The sequence below is a fragment of the Scomber japonicus genome, chromosome 3 (assembly GCF_027409825.1).
Source record: "Scomber japonicus isolate fScoJap1 chromosome 3, fScoJap1.pri, whole genome shotgun sequence".
Lineage (NCBI taxonomy): Eukaryota > Metazoa > Chordata > Actinopteri > Scombriformes > Scombridae > Scomber > Scomber japonicus.
The window spans coordinates 16,121,257-16,142,032 of NC_070580.1; the positions used below are offsets into that span (position 1 = coordinate 16,121,257).

Below are 20,776 nucleotides of genomic sequence, written 5' to 3' on the forward strand. Positions count from 1 at the left end.
ACAAAACCACCCACATACACACACTCATCTTGACTGGGTCGAGGCTTTTGCTAACCAAGCTCTGGTGTTTTTATTGGGGTAGAATAAAAACGCACAATTTAATACTCAGCACAACTCTTATGGCTGGACTTTTATATAATAACTGAAGTAGTTCCCAACCAATATATCGTCATATTAGCTAATTGCAGTTATGCCCCAAAAACTGTGCACAGATGGTTACAAATGAGAACAAAATGGGAAATTGCTGTCTGGCCATCTGCTCTGAAAATATAATAATTCTAAAAATGATCATTCAATTTTTACGACTGTTTAATTTTCATATTTACATGCCAGCATTTCTGCCTATTTTATTACCTCCTTCAACTAAATTGTACCAGTGCACAACTTATTTCAATATCTGCAACGACCACTTTAAAATACAAGAGGCAGAAAAGCACAGCGGGGAACAGTCTCCGGCGAGAGAGATCCCTTTCTGCTCTGACATGAAGGGCGCATGAAAAGCTGTCTGACAGACTGTGCGGGTGACTGGAAGAAAAAGATGCCACTGTTCTCCAAATGGCTCCTTGAATTCAGGCTGAATTCATTATACAAAACACTTTGTACGGTTTAAAGCTGCTCATTTGAAAGGAAATCTTAATAATTTTTTTTTAAATGTTACGGGGTGAAACAAACCATGCTGAAACAACTGCCCCCCCTAAAGATTTACCTCATCAGTATCTTCATTTCTGCCAGTTTCCATTGACAACACCTCTGACATCTGACAACTTTATCCTTTGATCACTCATAAAATAAAGTACATTTTGTTCTCAAACATGTCTTTTTAAACAGAATCAGAGCATATTTGCACTGCTAGCTCCTTATGATGAAAACATCTTAAAATTGGAATAAAAATGTAAGCTGTAGCACTCTGAATATTAAGCACGCCTGCATCCTTTCAACTTGAACCACAGGACTCATATTGCATTTAATTCTTCAGTAACTGCATGTGATTAACATCAACTACAGCAAGTTAAAGTGAACTTGGAAAATAATACAGAGTGAAAGCTACCAATTAAACTCAGATTTCATCCAACCCTCTGATGGAGAGACAGCACCACCCCCGCACCTTCAAGCAGACTCTCCAACACATCTCATCATGTGTGATCTCTGAGGCTGCTGCCCTGCTCAAAAGTTTGTCCTTCCAACACTGGAAGAAAAGAGTTCTGGTACTAATTTGCAATTTTCAGCACCATCTAAAAGACTCACTAAATGTTAGGCAGAGTTATCTGGTTATCTACTATGCAACTCACTTCCCTGCCTGTGAGGCTGAGTATACCAAGATTACAATGCATTATGATAACAGTAAAGAATTGTTTCATTTCAGAATGCAGCTGAAATGATGAGTTTGGCTTCACAACATTATGTAAGAAATATCGAATAGACAGTTAAACAAGGTGATACAGCACATAAACAGGTAATGATATACAGGAGATCTTCATAGTATCAAGTATTTAATTTTTTATAACTTTAATGTCATAGTGTGCCCCTAAAAGTAAGCTGTCTAATATTGCAAAATAGTTTAACATTCATTTTTTATTTAAATCTAATTATTGTTATTAACATCAGACAGGACAGGGCCACACTGAAGCTCTATTAACTTACTGTATGTGTTAACTAAACTTTGAGACAACTACCAGGGGAATATTAAGCTAATTAAACAGCACCAAGTAATGTGACATTTATCAACCTCTTTCAGCCACAAGGGAAGAACAACTACAACACAATCAGGTTGTTGGTAAGGCTTACAATGGCTCATGATAGACATTAATGAACATTTTTGGAAGTGAGTCAAGGATCATAGTTTAAATCCAGAAAGATATGGCTTGTGAAGTGGTAACATATCACTGTGCAAAATAACTGAAAGCAAAATGTCTTGCTAGCCAATTATTGAAAGTCAGATATCACAGTAACTGACCAAAGACTTTATTAACCATTGTAGGCCATCACCTGGTGCACTTGGAAAAACATGGTTGGTGCACATCTGTTGGGCAGTTCTTTCTCAAGCTTAAGTTATAATTAATATCAGAAAATTAGACAACTTGGAGAAAGTTATAAATGCAAGCTTTGAATCCAAAGTATCTGAATAAAGGAGGGAAGCAGATGAATAAAACAAATAACAATTTGCATTTGCAGTTGAAAAAAACAACAACAAACTTCTGCAACAGGTACAGGTGAGGTACTTCCTCACCGCCACTAACGGCAGACACATCAGGCGACCAGAAAAACAGAATCCAGTATTGAGTCCAGTGCAATCCTACTCTAGACAAACTGATTTAATTGTGGCACTTTAGAGAGAGATTCATCAAGGTGCCTTTTGAGTCTGTACTTTTGTTTTGTGGTTGCATTGATCTGCATTATATTGTAAGGCATTTCTAACACTTCACTCACATGTAAATGAGTTGGACAAAGTATTAGAAATACTTTTAAATATAATGTATTCAGAGCACAGAGTATGCTTTCTCTGTGGCAGACATAAATATGAATCTGTCATTGCAGGAAAACTCTGGTGTATTTAACAATTTTAATAATGTCTGCAGTCTTTCAGTGTGCCAGTTCCAGGGCCTCTGGTATTCATATGCTGGCTCAGTCTGGAGTGGCTTACTGGTCACCTAATGAAACTGAGCCATCGTTAATGTTATTAGTCTGTACTTTCCCTGACGAGCCAAAATGTCTACTCTGAAAGAGGTCAACTTTAACTGAACTAAACTGAACTGAACATTTGAATTAAAGCAGTATACATTACAGGGTTTAAGACCTTATTTTATAGCTGAAATGTAGACTTGTTATAGCAGAAGTACAGGTGGAGCTGATTACATTAACAAATGCTGTTTCATTTAGGTGTACAGAATATTAGAGCTTAATATATGTAGCGCAATCTTTCCTCAATGCACTTTACCACCACTATTAAGCAGTCCTTGGCTTGGCTTTTAAGCTTGACACACAAGAATCTTAGGAGGCAGTACCTTCTGTTCATGAAAAAACTTTACTGAAAAAGTAAAAATAAAGTTACAAGATTATTCTCTATTGTATGGTCAAAAACAGTGTAGGGCTGCTTAACCTAGTCTGCTTAGGGGGCAGTGATGTCATCACCGATATACTTAAAGGAGCATTACACAATCTTTAAGGAAAAACTACTAAAACTAACAAGTATCAATATGGCTCTTACAATATATGTTATAAATATAACACACTCATGCATCATGCTTTTCCTGCTATGACATATAAAAATGTTGGCTCCATTTAATTCAGATATTCCTATTTTTCTGGTGATCCAGTGCAGTTTAATATAGATGCATGTGCTGTCGATGACAAATGCTTTAGAGGTCCCAGAAAAGTGAAGTGATGGGAACTGTTTTCTGTCCTTTGGTGCTGTTGTTTTTTCCCCTCTTTTCTGCAGCTCTGTCATGTGACCAGTATGTAAACTGGGCTCTGAGCTGCTATACTGGGAGGATTAAACCACAGACTTGTATCTTTCTATTCAGAATATGGTTTTTAACTAGACACCAGTAGCCACAGCGCTGTGGTAGCATAGCAACCACTGCTAAGGAGCTCCAGCCTGAAAAGAAAACCCACAATGAGGCCGGGGCTTCTTCTATCTGTTACCCGTCTCCACCCTAATGTTTCGGACGCAGTTTTACTATTCTTATAATGCGGTTTGGGCTTCCTCTTTAGGCTGCATCACATTTACCAAATAAATACACACACGGCTGCTGTGAAGTGCCCAACTTTCATGATAGCTACTCAAGCTAATTGAGGCGGTGCGGCGCCCCCTCTGGTTAACTTACATAACCCTCATAAAGAGATGGCTGCTCCATTTATGCAGAAAAAACTACTTTCCTTCATCATATTCGCGTCACATGATGAACTAATTATGTCTAATTTGCAGTATATTTTTGGAATGAAACGCCATAAGCTATCCTGTTGCATCCTGAGAGAAGAGCCGCTGGTTGACATGATCCAGCACTAACTTACTATTAGCTACCATCTCTCACAGTCAGACATTACTGTTATCAAAACACGGCTCTTGTATTATTGTTCTTCATTCAAAGTTATAAAATGGTTGATTAGCTGCTCATCGATCAGGCTGGATGGAGCTATGGTGACCAGAACGAGCCCTGACAGATGCAGCATCGGCGTCTTTTGCAACATTATGGTTTATTTAGCGAAATCAATCTCAACTCGTGATAACGTTGGTATGATAAACATCGGCAAACACACAGCACTAACTCTCACGGTCATTTTTTTTTAACTTAAGGTGACACTGAACAGCACACTCACTCGCTATTACAGTCAGTAGCAGCGTTATTCCTCTCAGAAGGCGGCTAATGTTATTCAGTCAGGCAGCCAGCCGCTGTCTGCTCCTCCATTGCAGTCATGATGCAGCTGCTCTCTGCTCCGGCAGTTCAGATGATGTCCTGATGCCTGCAGACTTCACTTTGACCGGCTCTGTGATTGAACTGAAGCGCTAATGTCGACGTTCTGTGTTGCTCACCCAGTGTGAATGGGCCATCGATGATGCTCTCACTACCCCCCCCTCCCCTCTTCAGATGAGATAGTTTTGGAGAGGAGACACAATTATTCCACGCCTTGGAGGCGGGACACAATGTAACATGTCACTGTCTGCAAATAAGGCAGACTCTTCATCTCTATCATTTGTGCACACTCAGACTGATATTGTCTTCATAGAGGCCCTCCAGACATGTCTTAAGATGCATATAAAACAGACATTTATATATTTTTCCACCAAAAAAGTTGAATTCCCTCGTTAAAATCCTAAAAAAAACTCCTCTCCCTCATTTGAAATACCACAATCTATGAATATGCAAGTATATGTCATTTCAGAAGTTTAGGTGCTTGACATAAGGGGTCTCCTGCTTCACTGTAAAGTTAATTATCAGCAGCTGTGCACTGCAGGTTTCAAGTGTCCATGTCACACTTGTGTAAATTGAATATTGGACTAGAATTGGCTTCAAAACTATTAGTGAGTTCAGGGCCCGTCCCCTGAATTTAGATTTTCAGTGAAAACTGAGAAACTTTCAGCAGAAAAATGTGAAAACAGCCTTTGGGTGTAAAACTGCATATTCATCATTCTGCACAGTGAAGCTCACACATTCAACAAGGAAAACACATTTTTGAATGGAGGGAGACTTCAAATGCACTCCGATATTGTACTGAGGCTGTGACTTCACTTTAGATGTCCAAGTGCTTGACTTCTGTATGAACAGTAATTGACTGTCAAATCACTGACTTGGGTGTTTCTGTGAGTTCCACACAGCACAGCTTCATTAGACAGAGATACAGTAAATGGCGGGTGTACTGGGGGAGTATTTATTTGCTAATATACAAATGTGGTTATATGTGTATTATTTTCCATCCCTGATTCATTTTCTTGATTATTTTATTCCTCTCCAAAGTGGGTTTGTATATTGCAAGCTTAAACCAACAAAATCTAAAACTGATGTCATAAGATGCCTAATCTGCAATATGTAGCCCACATGTTTTGCAGACGTGGGTCTGATTCATTTTTAAATGAGTATTTAATGATGCATAAATCTCATTCTCTTTGGTCATATTATATTATGAGACATGATTTCAAAGCTGTCAGCTGTAAAAGAAAGTCATAAGCTCCATCCATAAATAATATCCAGAGCAAATCTTGCAAACATTAAAGCCTATGTTTAATTGCAATATATATAGAGATGCATTGATATGGAATTTCAGCAAACTTAAGGTCTACTTTTTAGATTGACCATTTGTTAATTAGGTCATTGTTACAAACTCATCAAATATTTATAGTTATAATTTTCTTTTTGAAAGTATTGACAGGCAGCAATGCAATTCATTAAATTTCTACTATACAATATCCTTGTACTATAGCCTCATGCACCCTCTTTTAAAAGGATCTTTGATTCATAATACTGGAAATAGTCAGTAGTCACATGATTTTAGCAATGACATGCATGTATCTGCCTTTAACATGATTATTCGGGTGGTGTTTCTCATTTATTGGAGAGTAAAAATATCAGCCACTAATATACTGCAAACTGAAGAATGAGATTGTGCCCTACAAACTTCATCATTTAACAATTTGCTGGTGGGTGTGTATCTCTGGCTAACTAGCAACATTTTAAGCACTAATCAAAACAGAATCAGAAAGTAATGAAATGAAATCCTTAGGAAGAAATTGATAAAGTCATGAAAAATTGGAATGATACCCCAGTCAGGACTAAAACCATGTCAACATAAGCGTGTTGTGTATCATGTTTTCCTCCACATCATTTTCAATATGGGCTCCACATTCTGTACCACACAAACAGTTATAATGCTTTAACATTCACGGCACAATACAGGTTTATTTAACACAGAAACCATGTGTACAGGAAAAATATTCACAGTCTAAACTGTGTCGGTAACACTGGCACACTTCATGGGATGGTTGCTGGTGAAACTTGGAAGGGGCAAGCAGACAACCGCACTTAAAATCACTGAGGAAACGACTTCTGAAAGTTCAAAACAGCTGAATGTATTTTAGCTCCACGTTACATCTCATGCATGACATCAAAAATAGTATTTCTGACACAATAGTCATTTTAACAAACATTGACATACCCGATCTCAACAGGCACAGACACTGAGCCAAACTGCTGCTTTGAAAAGTTGAGAATTAGATGTCCCGATTCATTAATAGAAAAAAAAAAACATCACTTTATGTCAAGATCTATCGGATGCATTTCATTCAATAACACATTCAGAGATTTATCCACAAATCAAGTGTATTAGTAACCCAAACAAGACATTCACCAAAAAGGAAAGCTAATGGTTTCAAAGCTATAAGCTCTTTTACAGATTCCAGACAAGTGACTATTCAGACATTACCCTTTTTAAACTGTGTGATGTCACAGCTGTCTTCTTTTCATTTCCTGGCATTTGAAATGTTTTATGTCATGCCATCATAAAAGAAAAAAAATAATAATAATAAAGCTTCAGAGTGACAATATATCATTTGACATTATTTTAGATGATCATTTACTGACATGTACACCTCACTGCATCAGACGTACACAAGTAGACTGACATCAGAGTCAACAGAAAGCAAACACAGCTGTTTAAGGCTTTTAACACATGGCCGTACATGAACACGTGACTGCAGTTTCAGCAACACAAATGTTCCAGGAGTGATCTTTTTTTTTTCTTTTGTGAACATAAATGCATTTTCACCAAAAGAAAATAAACGACTGAATATTGTAGACCCATCCTTTGTTGCTTTGCTTAAACATACTTCTTTTAACAAAGACAAAATGGGTCACAGCAAATGAAACCTAATGAGATCTACATCAAAGCAATGCTGACATATTAAGAAACAATCATGTTCACTACTGGGTATTTGGCAGTAAACTGAACACATTTTAGAGGTAGGAAATAAGCATGGAATAAAGTTCCCAGGATATTTTATCCTGTAACAGTTAAAATCTTTAATAGTTAAATTACATTTTTTACCAACTATGAGACCCAATGAGGACCACCTATTTAAGTACAATGAATGTTAAAACACCCTAACAGACAAATATCCAGCCGTTATATTGCACTAGTGGACTGCTGTGTGTGCAGTTAATAATTGACTACTGACCATTGGTCACAGACGTCAAAGCCTTCATGAATCACATGAGTGATAAGATGTCTTCTGATATCAGTTATTTACTCCATCTTGTAATGTAAAAATTAAACCTCTGCTGGAACTGGTTCAAGTGTACTTAACTTGAGTTTGAGTGGTTTGAACCATCATGAAAACTGAGCATCGCTAGGTAACAACATGTACAAACAAATCAGACTTTATAGTATGACTAAGTTAGAGCATTTTACGTCACAGGGAATTGAAGGCCACGTCAGAAAATTAGATCTACAACTACTTCCCCAGTTCTAAACGTGAATAGCTCATTTAAAATTTAAGATAACCAGACCATCCAGCTTATGAAATGCTCAATTTCATCCTGATTACACTCCACTGATACTATCGTGTCTACAGTGAGCAATGTGCAGTAAATGCAATCTGACTGATGGATGTACAAGGTTGATTAAAATAATTCATAACAAGTATTTGAGACCATTTAAGAATTCAGCCTATGAGTCTCATTAACATTATTCCATAATTCAGATGTTAATACTCCAGTGTCAAGATACACTAGACACCAAATCCTCACAATTCATATTGACAGAGGTGCAATGACAGTTGACACAGATGAGAAGAACAGTTCATACAGTGTTACTTCATGCGTGATGAAATTTACAATGGCCCACAGAGGGTTACAGGCTCACAGGTTTGGAAGTTACAACACCATGCAATTAACAAGTCCAGTCTACAGTCCCCCATCTGTGTCCAGTTATCAAAGCACAACCTCCACACTCATATACAGTATATTATCCTGCAATGAGTGACTTTCACATGGAATTATCACTGAACTGTATAAGTGGTATTTAGACACCACTTACCTAAAATTCCCAAATGTGTTTTGGAAAAAAAGAAAATCTTAAAGAAACCACATACTGCTGATTCCAACACACATTTTTTTATAATATCACTGTTAATAATCACTATTTCTGAACATCAGCTGGATTTATAAGAGAATGCAAGTATATTAGGGGCCTGATATAACCTGAGCCTGATTTAAGTCGGTTTATACAAGTGAATATAGCATATCCTACCTGCACTTAACATTAATTTAAAGAGCACCAGCCAGCTTCAAGTTCAGAAAAAGAAACAAATACATTGTATAATATCACACCCCTATACGCTCCCTCAGTTGATCACAATCTAATGGCGGGTATTAAGTCAATTCTTCTGGATTTCATCTTGCAATTGATTCCTGGCATATTACAGCTTGACATTTTTCAATTGAAATTATCTAATTTCAAACTGTCTAACTGCAGTGAAGTAAAAAACAAAATATGGTCAATAGCAGTAAAGTAGCATAACAAAAAAGTCCTTATATGTTCTGGATGTGATTAAAAGAATACTTTAACTGCAACTGAAGTGAGTGGGAGTTAGAGAGGTCTTTAGCCCTTGTTAACAAAAGCTGGTGAAGATGAAAAAAAGTGGAACTAAATTTACAATATTGCATCAGTCAAAATGAGTGTCAAGAGCTCATCGATGTTCAAATCAAATCCAGTTTGACGATGGTTATTTGTTAATTTAAATTTTCATTTAATTTTATAACACTTTGTGACTACAGTACAGAAAATACTTTATTCTCATCAAAAATTAAATTCAAAATCTGTTTAACAAAACAAAATGTGCTGAAGGTCCAGGGACAGAATAAGTCGATATGAATGGCCGCACAGAAAAGGACATGGTTAGTGTTTAGTCAATCATACTGTATGTACAATGATTTTTATTTACAATATCCGATTTTGTAGCTCATGCATCTTTTTTTTTTTAATATAGCGAATTGAGTTCCAGTGTCACTAAAACCATTATACAGTATGATCACTGGCGGTATTAAGAATATTATACTTTGGGGGCTTGGGCAGTGATGTATGACCATATCTACACTGATTAATCTTCTTTATTTCCTGTGGTGAAGATAATTTACAGCAATATACATGACCGCAAGTCAATATAGTTTTTAAGAATATTAATTTCATCATGAGCTTGACTTAACCCAGAGCTTCATTTATTGTTTCTTGGGTGTTAGATAAATATAATTTGAATGCATTGACAGGAAGTAAGCTGAATGCAGCTCTTTCCCTGAAAGTGCAGTTGAGATGAACAGAGAGAGACACAGAGGGAAAAGGCCAGAGTGGGGAATAAAGGTGAAGAGCTGTATGGTTATGAGATCACTACCAGTCTGCATTATCCCAGGTTTCCTCAGCAGGTTTCGTGGGACTCTTCTTGGCCTTACCATCCGTGTTGTCCCAGTGGCTGTCCCAGGCTTCCCAACTCTCCTCTGTGCTGTGTTTGTTGTTGGAAGCTGCTTCGGAGCCCCAATTGTCCCAACTGTCAGAGCTCTTCTTTGCAGAATTATCTGCGATGGTCCAGCTGTCACTGCTGGGAGATTGCTTGGCCTTTAAGGAGTTGTTGCTACCAAAGGTTTCCCAGAAGTCCTTTGACACAGGCTGGGTAGAACTGCCCTGATATCCCTCAGTAGCATCCATGTTCTGATAGCTCTCTCCAGCAGACCTGAACACAATCAAAACATGAGGAAATGCTTGAATATGTCATGTTTCATATGATTAAATCACACCATAGAAGATATTTGGTATGTGGGGTTTCTAAACTGTATGAAGTTATCATTACCCATCTTCTTGTTTACCCATGAAGAGAGTACCCAATTTTGCACCTGCTCCCTGAACCTAAGGAAAGAGGAAAGAACACTTAAGTTAACATAATGCTTATACAAGTTTAACTTAATGTATGAAATATTTATTACTTTATAATAAACAAATGACTAATGCATTAAGTCTTTAAACTAAATGATAATTGCTGCAACTTTAAATATCAAACATTTAATATTAGCTACAAGTAAAGGAAAATTTCATTGCAATTTCCATCTTAGCAACGGAAATAAAAGCAGTAATAACAAAAATACAAAAGACTTATTTTTTAATATTTATGCCAATGTAGTACTCACCACCAGAATAAAAATGGCAGCAAGAAAAATGAGAGATTAAATTCAATTAGTATTCAAACATTCATCATCACAACAAAACCAGTCTCCTTTCAGGGGGACAACCACTGCACATTTGGCTGAAGAAAGTCAGGTTTACACTGGACTGTTAAATCAGAGTGGCTGTCTTTGCTTGCTCAGGAGACTGGTTTTGTACAGTATGGCAGACGTCTGCCCATCCTACCTTGTTTGCCAGCCCAGTGATGCCGACTGTCATTTCATCTAGCAATTTGCCATCTTTCACCTGGGTGAGCCAAATTGTTATCATTTAATTATCATATATATTATATTATCAAACATAATTTAAAAAAATAACCATCTTTTATAAATTAAGCTTGTTAAACAGAACATGTACTGAGCATCAATCATTTTGGTTGTGAGATAAGTGATTATGTATGTTTTTCCAAGGGCGCTGATAGAGAGTAGAAAAACTTTTTGTTAGACTAACAAAACAGAAGCTCTAAAATAACACAGCTACAACCATTTGGCAAGAAATAGAAAGAGTTAAAAAAGCACATCTATAGATACCTTCACCAATGCCAACTGTACATTAGACGACAAAAGCCAGATTTAGCTGTCTCTCTCAGTCCCTGTTTTTTTCCCTCAATCCAGCATAAAGGGTAAACCACTTTAAATGCTGAAAGACATTTGTTACTAAATAAAAAATGAGTCATGATTCATTTTATCTTCCTGTATTTTGATGAAAACCAGTTTCTCACAGCTACACACAAGAGCCAAGGCTTTTTAAAAACTCTCATTAAAAGACACATCCAGGAGCTGCTCACTTGACAGTGCGTGTTAGAGCAGTTATGTGGAAGCATTTACATATGTGGAAAACACTCACTATTACTTCAAGGACGGTGCCAAAAGGAGTAATTGTCAAGTGAAAAACTCCAAGTTGTGTCATTTTATATTTACAGACCTCCACAAGAACATTTTACCCAATGTTATTCTGCCTGAGGACAAAGACTGGCTCATTTCTTTTGCCAAGACACTTGGCTAAGATTGCTGGCCTTGGTTCAGACCTTTGTATTAAATATAGATTTCCTCCATTTGTGAAGGTGAGTGTGGGCCAGTTTTGAAGGTGCATTGAAAACTAATTTCTCAAAGGTTTAAAAGGATTACAGCATTTACTAACCCATACAAAATCCACCCATGTGATACTTCCAAAACAAATGATAACAGGAAGAACCTGACAGGAACTCAAGAGTGAAAACTGAATGCCTTGAAAGGCATCGTTCACAGAAATATTAAAATGTACTTTTAAGGCTTGTGCTGATAATTCGCACTGACTCACACCCTTTATGGAATACAGAGTATGCTTCTGCCATCACATAGTTAAGTCACAGACTGGGAGCAACAAAGGTTTAATTTTATTTATTCACTTATTTTTCCCATCCTTGAGACCATGGCTTTTGTCGTTTAGTGTTAGCTGGCATAAAGCAGATAAACTGGCACAGACAAGCGGTGCAGAAAATAGCACATTCACATCTGAAGCTGTTCTTCATCTAAAGCACTGCATCCCACCACCAAATCAACAACTTCAAACATCAATGTTACCTTTTCTTGGGTAGGTTTGATAACACTCTCATTTAATGTCTGTCCTAACTCTGTGGCCTGGTTGAAAGTCAGAGGGGAGAGTTCACTTGAATGAAACACAGTTTAACATTCACAGTAGAGCAAAACACCGAGCTGCTTGTTCTGCAGTTGCATGAAGTGACTGATCGATCCATTCGCTGTGACACTGAACAGGCACTAGAGGGTGTAATGGTTCAAAAAACTTGCATATCAGTGTGTCAGTCTTCTCTTTTGAGGCAACTCTGTATACACATTCAAGTCTGTGATTTAATTACTTTTCATTTACTAAAACTTGCCTCCTTCTGTAAAATGACAGTCTGGTGACTTTTCCTCAGCAGCCTTTTTTTGCCTTATAGCTAAGCTTCTTAAAGTCAATCCAGACCCAGCCTGTACCTCTTGTTATGAATACAAAATAATATTAAGTGTAGCATTTTCTATTTTTAAATACATTTTCTATTTCTACTTCTATTTCTCAGTTAATACACTGTTAAGGACATTGATTATACAGTGCAGACAGATATGATTTATAGCGATTCTGTCCCCAGATGAATGTGGTTCATCATTGACACTGTTGTCTTGGCGATGTCAACTGCTGGAGAGATTACTGTGTGTTGTTGCTGTCGAGTTCACACGTTAATGTTACACTGGAAAATCTGATAATTTGCTGCTGAATTGCAGACACAGAATGTGTCTCATCAGACTCATCACACATGAGCAGCCCAAAAACAAGAATGAGAGAGATGCATTGTGGCCCACTGTTGATTATGTACCACCCCCAGAACCTCTGACTTTGAAACTTTGAATAAAAAACATAAGTGCCGTATAGAGACAATAACAAAACAAACACACAAAAATTGCTAAATTTAGCTATATACTGAGTTCAAAATAAGGACTAAATGTTTGGAAGGGTGCTGATATGTTACTTTTTTTGCATACCATTACACCCCTACAGCACTGTTGGCAGTCAACACAAAAACGCATGCATGAATGGATAACCCATTATCAATTGATGTGAGTAAACAGTTCATGAAATAACATTTCTATATTAGCGGTAGGAATTATAAGTAATTCCTATCCTCTACTATAGTCCACATGATGAAAGTTTAGATTCATCAACTGTCTTCCACAGGATATCCATAAACTCAAAGTAGCACTAATACAACTTTGTTAGTGATATATATATATATATATATATATATATATATATATATATAAATATATATATATATAAATAAATAAATATAAGCAACAGCATGTGAGGATGACATCCACCATTTTGCAAAATGTTTGTTTCACCATTAAAAAAAATAAATTAATACTGGCAAACAGACATACATAATATGAATCTTAGAAAAAAAAAAGAAGAAGCATGATGCGGGAAAAGCGCCATGCACCTATTATCTGCTTTACCGGTTCTGGGGGCGCCTTATAGCCCCTTAACTACATCCAGAGTGAGCAAAGAGATATTAAAGTAGTAACAGTTATTACAGCTTGAATTTGTACATTATATGTTACGTGAATTACCAGGTAAAACTACATGAATGAATATATGTAATAGACACAAGAGGACAGAGAAAACTCAAATGTCCTGACAGAAAAAGTAACTATTATCCACAATTATATAGTCTTACCTTTAAGGTTGCTTGGTTTGCCAGTTTAGATGTCTGTATGAAAGGGAAGAAAGAGAAAAAATATAAGATATTCCTGAATAAACAAATAATAAATAAATGTGGTAAAAAAAAAAAGAAAGAAGACAATATAGCAGTTATTGTATAAGTTCACTTACATTATCTTTAGCAATAGAAGCAAACTTGCTAGCTCCAACTGCGAAACTATTCCAACCCTGAAAAAACAAAAAACAACAATCATCACATGGAAACTTTCTCCAATGAAGTGAAATACAGATCAGAAAATATATTGTGACCTACTGAATAAATTGAAGTCATGGCATTGTTCAGGAAGTCATCCTCTTTCTTCTCCGGGGTCACTGTGTTGCCAAAGCCAACGTACCGATTCTCTTGGTTCCCACTGTAACCCCCTCCACTAAAGAAGTATGAAAAAAAGAATTTTACAAGATTTTATTTAAATAAAATGACAGAACATTTCAAAACATAAGACAGCATGTGAAGAGTGTAAGGTTGTAACCTCTGATAGGAGTTCACATCGTCACTCAACCAGTCTTCAAAAGCTTTGTCTCCAGATGGTGCTGAGCTCTGTCCAGGTCCCCCAGAGCTATACAACAGAAACATGAATTCAGTGCTTTAATGGCTGTTCTCTAGTCGCCTGCATGGTGCAGTAGCTTTGAACAGGTATAAACTTTCCTTCACTCTTACCGATGAGAGGACGAAAGGCTGGTCTTGGGTTGAGGAGATGTCCAGTTTTTGGCAGAAGATGTCTCAATGGACCACTCCTTACCCTCTGCTAAAGTTGCAACCTGTCATATACAGAATCAAAAGAGGGTGAATCATTATCCAACCAGCTTAAATTTTCACAGACATAATTCCAGTAAACACACTTATTTACTGAGGGCTTTAAAAATCAAGTTCTCGCTTTGGTTCATTTTATAGTCAAAACAAAAACAAATGAAACCTTTGAAAAGGTTTTTTATGAAAAGCAGTTGGACATTAGTTACATTAGTTGGGGAAAACTAAAGTCTTGGTCTGCACTCTGCATGGAAATTGAGTATCTTTCATTAAGTATGCAGAGCTGACCTTGTCCCTGAAGAGTGCGGAAGCTCGGCTGTTGTATTTCTCCTGTAAGTTCCAGGTGGGATCATAATCATCTTGGAGTTCAAGAAACAAGCGGAATTTTCCATTTCCTCCTGCTTTCATCTTCTCAAGCTCAATATCTTTCCACTTGTCCATGGTGACTGAACGCACAAAACTGCAAACAGTCAGAAAAGATTCATCACTGAATTGACCACAGAATTAAAGAAAGAACTATACAGATTTGTGGAGGGATTTTTGATGATTTGGCAGGTAAGCTGATCTAAAAACTCAGTGTAATCCTATATATCCTAGCTATTGTAGCTACTTGTGACAATAAACGTAATAAAAACATAACACCTGAAAACATATAATCATCCTGCAAAAACTGTTATTTGAGGCAGATGAAATTAACTAATGCCAAATGTGAACATCACCAAAGTCACCAGTGTCAGGATAGATTTCAGCATTCGTACCTGAGATGAACTCCGAGGCCTCTGTGCTTGCCAGAGCACTCAAGACAAATCCAGATCCCATAGGTCACACTGACCCACTGAGGGTTGAAAGCCCCACACTCAAAGCAAAGCTGAGAAAAAAAAACAAGAAGCATTGGACCAATAATGAATTTATGTATTCATGTTTTTTAAATAATTACCAACATGGATTTTAGAGTGTCTCTACAATGAAGGTCATTTGTAGCTTGACCCTGTACTTCTAATGAAGATATTTTAAGACTGAGCTGTTACAAGATCAATTCAACCATAACAGTGTACATGAACATTTTCTACTGAATAAGTTTAGCACTTTTTAAAGACGTGTCATTTGAATAATACAGAATAATGTGTTTATTTATATAAAGCATTCATTAGAAGACATTAAATCTGTCCTACTGCTGTTGTCCCCACTCATTTTGTATGGGACTTAAGAAAGGTTACATACACATTTGCTACCTGCTGTGTGATTTGTAAGGTTGCGAAGAGCTACAATTATTTTCCCATTGAAAGCATGACCACATAATGATGCTCTGAGGACTTACATTATTCTCATCCTGGGTTCTCACTTCCTTCAAAACTCGTCTGGTCCTTGGACTCGCCATGTTGACCCACTAAAGAGAATTATATTGAAAAGAGTTATAATGGATTATCTTCCACTTATCAAGACAGATTATAGAAATATGCATTTAATGTGTTCAAATGAAATGAAACATCCTATACACAACTTCATGTTACCAATGTACATCTCCACCCTAAACTACAAGAGTCACGTTGGCAGGGTTTTTTTCATATTATATACTTGGGGCCAGTTGTGAATTTTTAACTTTCTCTCAAAATCTGAACTGCTATACAGACTGTGGTCCTGATGTCATCTACAAACACATCTATTGGCACAAATAATAGGTTAGTGAAGTGGATGTTATGAAGGATACGCCACTGGAGAATCCCATATGCTCAGTATTTTTGCTTGATAGATGTCTGAAATTATTCATCATCAAGACTGTTGTTGACTAATATTCTGTTAATAGACAAATGGATTAATTAACTAAAAGACTCGACAATAATTATGATAATAACGAATTCTAGTTTTGTATTTTAAATGGAAATTTGAGGTAATGAAGCCATAACCCTGTCCACCTGAAACGTATTCTTATCTTAAAATAAATACATTTCTGCTGCCACCTTGAGCTCATGAGGTTACTGCATACACTGGGGAGTGATTACCAGTGATGGTTTTACTGAGAGATGGGTACACATTCACAGCTGTAATCATTACCTTTTTTTTCCATTTGAGGCATCGGCCTCTTTCAATCCAAATATGTTGACGTGTAACAGGTGGAAAGGCTCAGGTGTAACTGATAATATTACTGATGGTTCTGTGTCTCAGTAAGCCATGTGACAGTGAGCCAGCATGCACAATAACAGCCATCATTCATTTTACTATTTATACCTGTGCCTTTCCCTCTGCAACATGTCAAAATGTCTTAGTCTGTAGTGTTTGCTCACAAATATACACACAAAAAGTGTCACCTATGGACATAAAGCACAAAGCATAAAGTGACATTTTATAAAAAAGACCAAATCCAAAAATGAACTGATCATATTAACACGTATTCCTGTGACTCTAAAGCTTGATATAGCTCTGTGACTTAGACTTTGATTTCAGTCCAAAAATTTATTAAAAATACTTCAGTGAGCCGCACTGCTTCACTAAGATGGCATGTTACATGAATACTGTTAGTTTGCATGAATCTCATATACAAAATCCTACTGCTGTGAATACTCACAAGAGAGCTAAATTAATTCATCCATGGCTGTAAATAGGTGCTTAATCCTGTTTGAGCAAAATTTACTAAATATCATCAGACAGCAGTTTAGGGAGTAGTTTTGTTTTGTTTTTTTTAGAAGAAAAACTAATATTTGAATAAAACATATGAAGGGTTTTTAAAGATTTACATTACTAGTTTGAACAAATGGGCATGGGGCTTAATGCCACAGACAGGGAAAGTATCAAGAGACAGAGAAATACACTGTTTGGGTATTTAATTATGAGATGACAAAAGAAAATACAAAATGATAAAGTTCATCACAATCAGCTGTTACATAGGGAAAAGGCAATAAATAATTCTGACAATAATTGTTTTATATCAGGTGAAACTGAAAAAGAACAAAGGGCAAAATAAAACCAGCCTTATTCTTTTAAATGTTGGGTATGTTTATTTATTATTTATATAGTTATCTGTCTAAATGTGAGAAAGAGACAAATATCCATTACAATGTCCCAGAGCAAAACATGACACTATCAAATTGCTGTTTCTATTTGACTAACAGTCTAAAAATCCAAATATGTTCAATTTACAACACTGTAATGATGAGAAGAGGAGGAAAGCCCCCAATCCTCATATTTGAAAAGCTAGAAACAGCTAATGTTTGTCCTTTAAGCTTGATGAATGCCTTAAAGATTATTCGACCAATGTTTGTTGATCAACTAATGATTTCAGCAATACTTTAAACACACTGCATCTACTCTCCAAAATGACGTAAACAGTGCAATACGTGGTTCCTCTTCTGTTTTAGGGTGGACTTTCTCGCAGACAAGTGAGATGTTTTCCATCATACAGCCAAGCAGAAATTTGTCTCAGTCAATTGGTATGTTTGCATTACTCAAACCTTAAACCTTTAACCTTTTTGAGCAACCAGAGGAAAAAAGATGGTAATCACCTCGACACATCTTTCAAATTTAAGGGATTCCCGGTGAAGATGTATTGATTTTAACAGATATTCTTACGCCTCAGCTGCAGCTTTGATAAGATTTTGCTGTATTATTTTTGCTCTCCAAGCAAGGCCATAATCATTAGTTAAACAACATATATTTTGTTTCTGAGGTCATGATTACTTCCATCTCTTACACAAATTGAAATCCCATTCATGTTTAGTTAAGACCAGGTTCCCACACGCACAGCTGCAGTCACATACATTATCAATATACTGATTAAACACTAATATTAATTTGCAGTGATTTGCCCTCAGAGGTGGTTTTCGTGATGGACAAACGTGAACAAGTGTTTTTATTCTTGGTGACTGGTAATGTTAGCATTAGCGGTGCACTGAGCTGGCGTTAATTGATCCGTTACCTGTTTGATTGATGAACAACGTAGACGCTGTTTCAGAGGGTCTGCCGGCTCCGCTCAGAGACTCTACAGAGACTTCTCCTTCAGCCGCAGACAAACAGAAAGTGTTATATTACTGTCACAGTCTGTGTGAGGCCGACAGAAGTGTATCGTGAAGACGGACTATTGATGCTAAACACCGGTAGCCATGTTCCTGTTTGCCTACGTTGGCAGTGCAATGCATCATGGTAGTAGGCAGTGCTTCTTCTTCGTCTGTTTTTTTCTCGATCTATTTTTGTCTCTGCTGCCTCTACTGCCTCGGAGTGTGAAGGTGGCCACTGATATCTATACATCTATACAAAGGTGAGAGACCATACCACCTCACCACTAAAATGGTTGCTTTTGAGCTGTAAACTAAAGTGACTATGCTGTAATGAGACACATCAATGTTGTTGTTTATATTGACATTGACAACAAATGTAATAAAAAAAACATCTGCTGTTTAAAATCAGCCCTGAAAAGGCAGGGCCAAGTTTCAAGAGTACCAAACTGCATACAAAAACAAAACATAAAAAAACAAAGACAAAGACATACTAAGAGAAAAATAAATAAGCTTATGACCAATGATATTATATTAGAAGATCAGAAATGAGTCCAGGATTAACTTTGGCTCTTTTATTGTAATTTATATAAATCAAACTTTAGTAAGGGATTGACAGATTAAAATCTGAATTCTTCAAACATTTTTGGGAAGATATTAAAAAGTTACTATATAGAGCATATTTGGAGTGTATTCAGAAAGGATGTTTGTCTCCCACTATGAAAACAGGTTTGATAACCTTGTTACCAAAACCCAAAAAAGACTTGTTGACTACACAGCTGGAGACCAATAACCTTATTATGCAATGACTATAAATTACTTGCTTTAGTTTATGCTAATTGCCTAAAGCAAATACTTGGAAAATTTGTAGAGGAATACCAATCAGCTTTTATTAAAGGAAGATATATTCACAACCATATTCAACTGATTCTGGGTATGATTGATTACCAATCACTTCTTCAGTCAGATAGTCTTGTGTTATTCATAGATTTCTTCAAAGCGTTCAACACTGTGGAACGTGATTTTATGTTTACAGTGCTCAAAAAATTCAGATTTGGAGAAGGGTTCTGCAAGGTTATTAAAATGTTTTATAATTATGTTTACAGTTATATCTCCCTCAACCCTGGAGTTACACCAAAAATTAAGATTTTACATGGAATCAGACAAGGCTGCCCAATTTCGCCAAAATTATTTATTTTATGTACACAAATGCTAGCATATCTAATTGTGAATCATACTCAAATTAAAGGAATTACCATTTTTGATTATGAATGTCGAATTAGTCAATTAGAAGACGACACAGTAATCTTTCTAAAGGATAAATCTATAATAGCGAAAGCCCTAGATATAATATCAATCATCTGAACTTAAACTTGAAAAAATGTGAAATATTAGCTCTTAATCCTTGTGCTGAGATAAATATAAACTCCATTCCGGTTAAAACTAAACTAAATTACCGAGGTTTAACAATGTCTAAAGATATGAATAAGAGAGAACAACTAAACATAGAAGAGAAAATAGATAGATAGATCTATCTATACTTGGCAGAATCTTGTTGACAAAAGCAGAAGTCATATCCAAACTAGTATATCCTTATAATATATATTATATATATCCTAGATAATACCTTAATTTGGCACAACCTGATTTTATATGGTTCCACATACCAAAGTGTCTATTCCAAACTGTTGGAGGGTTAGAATTTTTGTTGAGCTGTGACTTTGAAATATCTAGACTGCCAATCAAATTGTCTGACTTCCATAAACAAATGCTGTTCTACTGGAAAATGATGTTCACTCACAACTTCACACCACATGGCTCCACCTTGTGGAACAATAGAACCATCACTATTAACAGGAAGACTTTATTTAAACAGGAATGGTATGATTAAAAAAAAAAAAAAAAAAAAAAAAAGGTTATTTATGTTACTGAGTTGATGGATGAAAATGGCAATTTATTGCAATTTCATTCATTTGTATAAAAGTTTAGCTTAAAATGTTCTAATAGAGAGTTTAATCACATTTGTAGAGCTATTCCACTTCCCTTAAAGTTCATGATAAAAATATCCTTACACACTCAAATGTGTTTG

The 20,776-nt window shown here is 36.3% G+C and overlaps 1 protein-coding gene across 1 annotated transcript; it reads right to left on the bottom strand.

Annotated features, from left to right (window-relative positions):
* Window positions 1–6,289: 6,289 nt before the first annotated feature.
* arfgap1 (ADP-ribosylation factor GTPase activating protein 1) lies at window positions 6,290–18,796 on the bottom strand. The gene is made up of 13 exons (XM_053316042.1): window positions 18,612–18,796; window positions 16,020–16,088; window positions 15,460–15,569; window positions 14,990–15,161; window positions 14,612–14,712; window positions 14,424–14,510; window positions 14,207–14,321; window positions 14,065–14,121; window positions 13,910–13,942; window positions 12,261–12,317; window positions 10,885–10,944; window positions 10,331–10,386; window positions 6,290–10,213 (listed from the first exon to the last, which is right to left on the bottom strand). The coding sequence occupies exons 2-13, from the start codon at window positions 16,077–16,079 to the stop codon at window positions 9,874–9,876; spliced, it is 1,248 nt and encodes a 415-aa protein (XP_053172017.1). The 5' UTR covers window positions 16,080–16,088; window positions 18,612–18,796; the 3' UTR covers window positions 6,290–9,873.
* Between the last annotated feature and the right edge of the window lie 1,980 nt (window positions 18,797–20,776).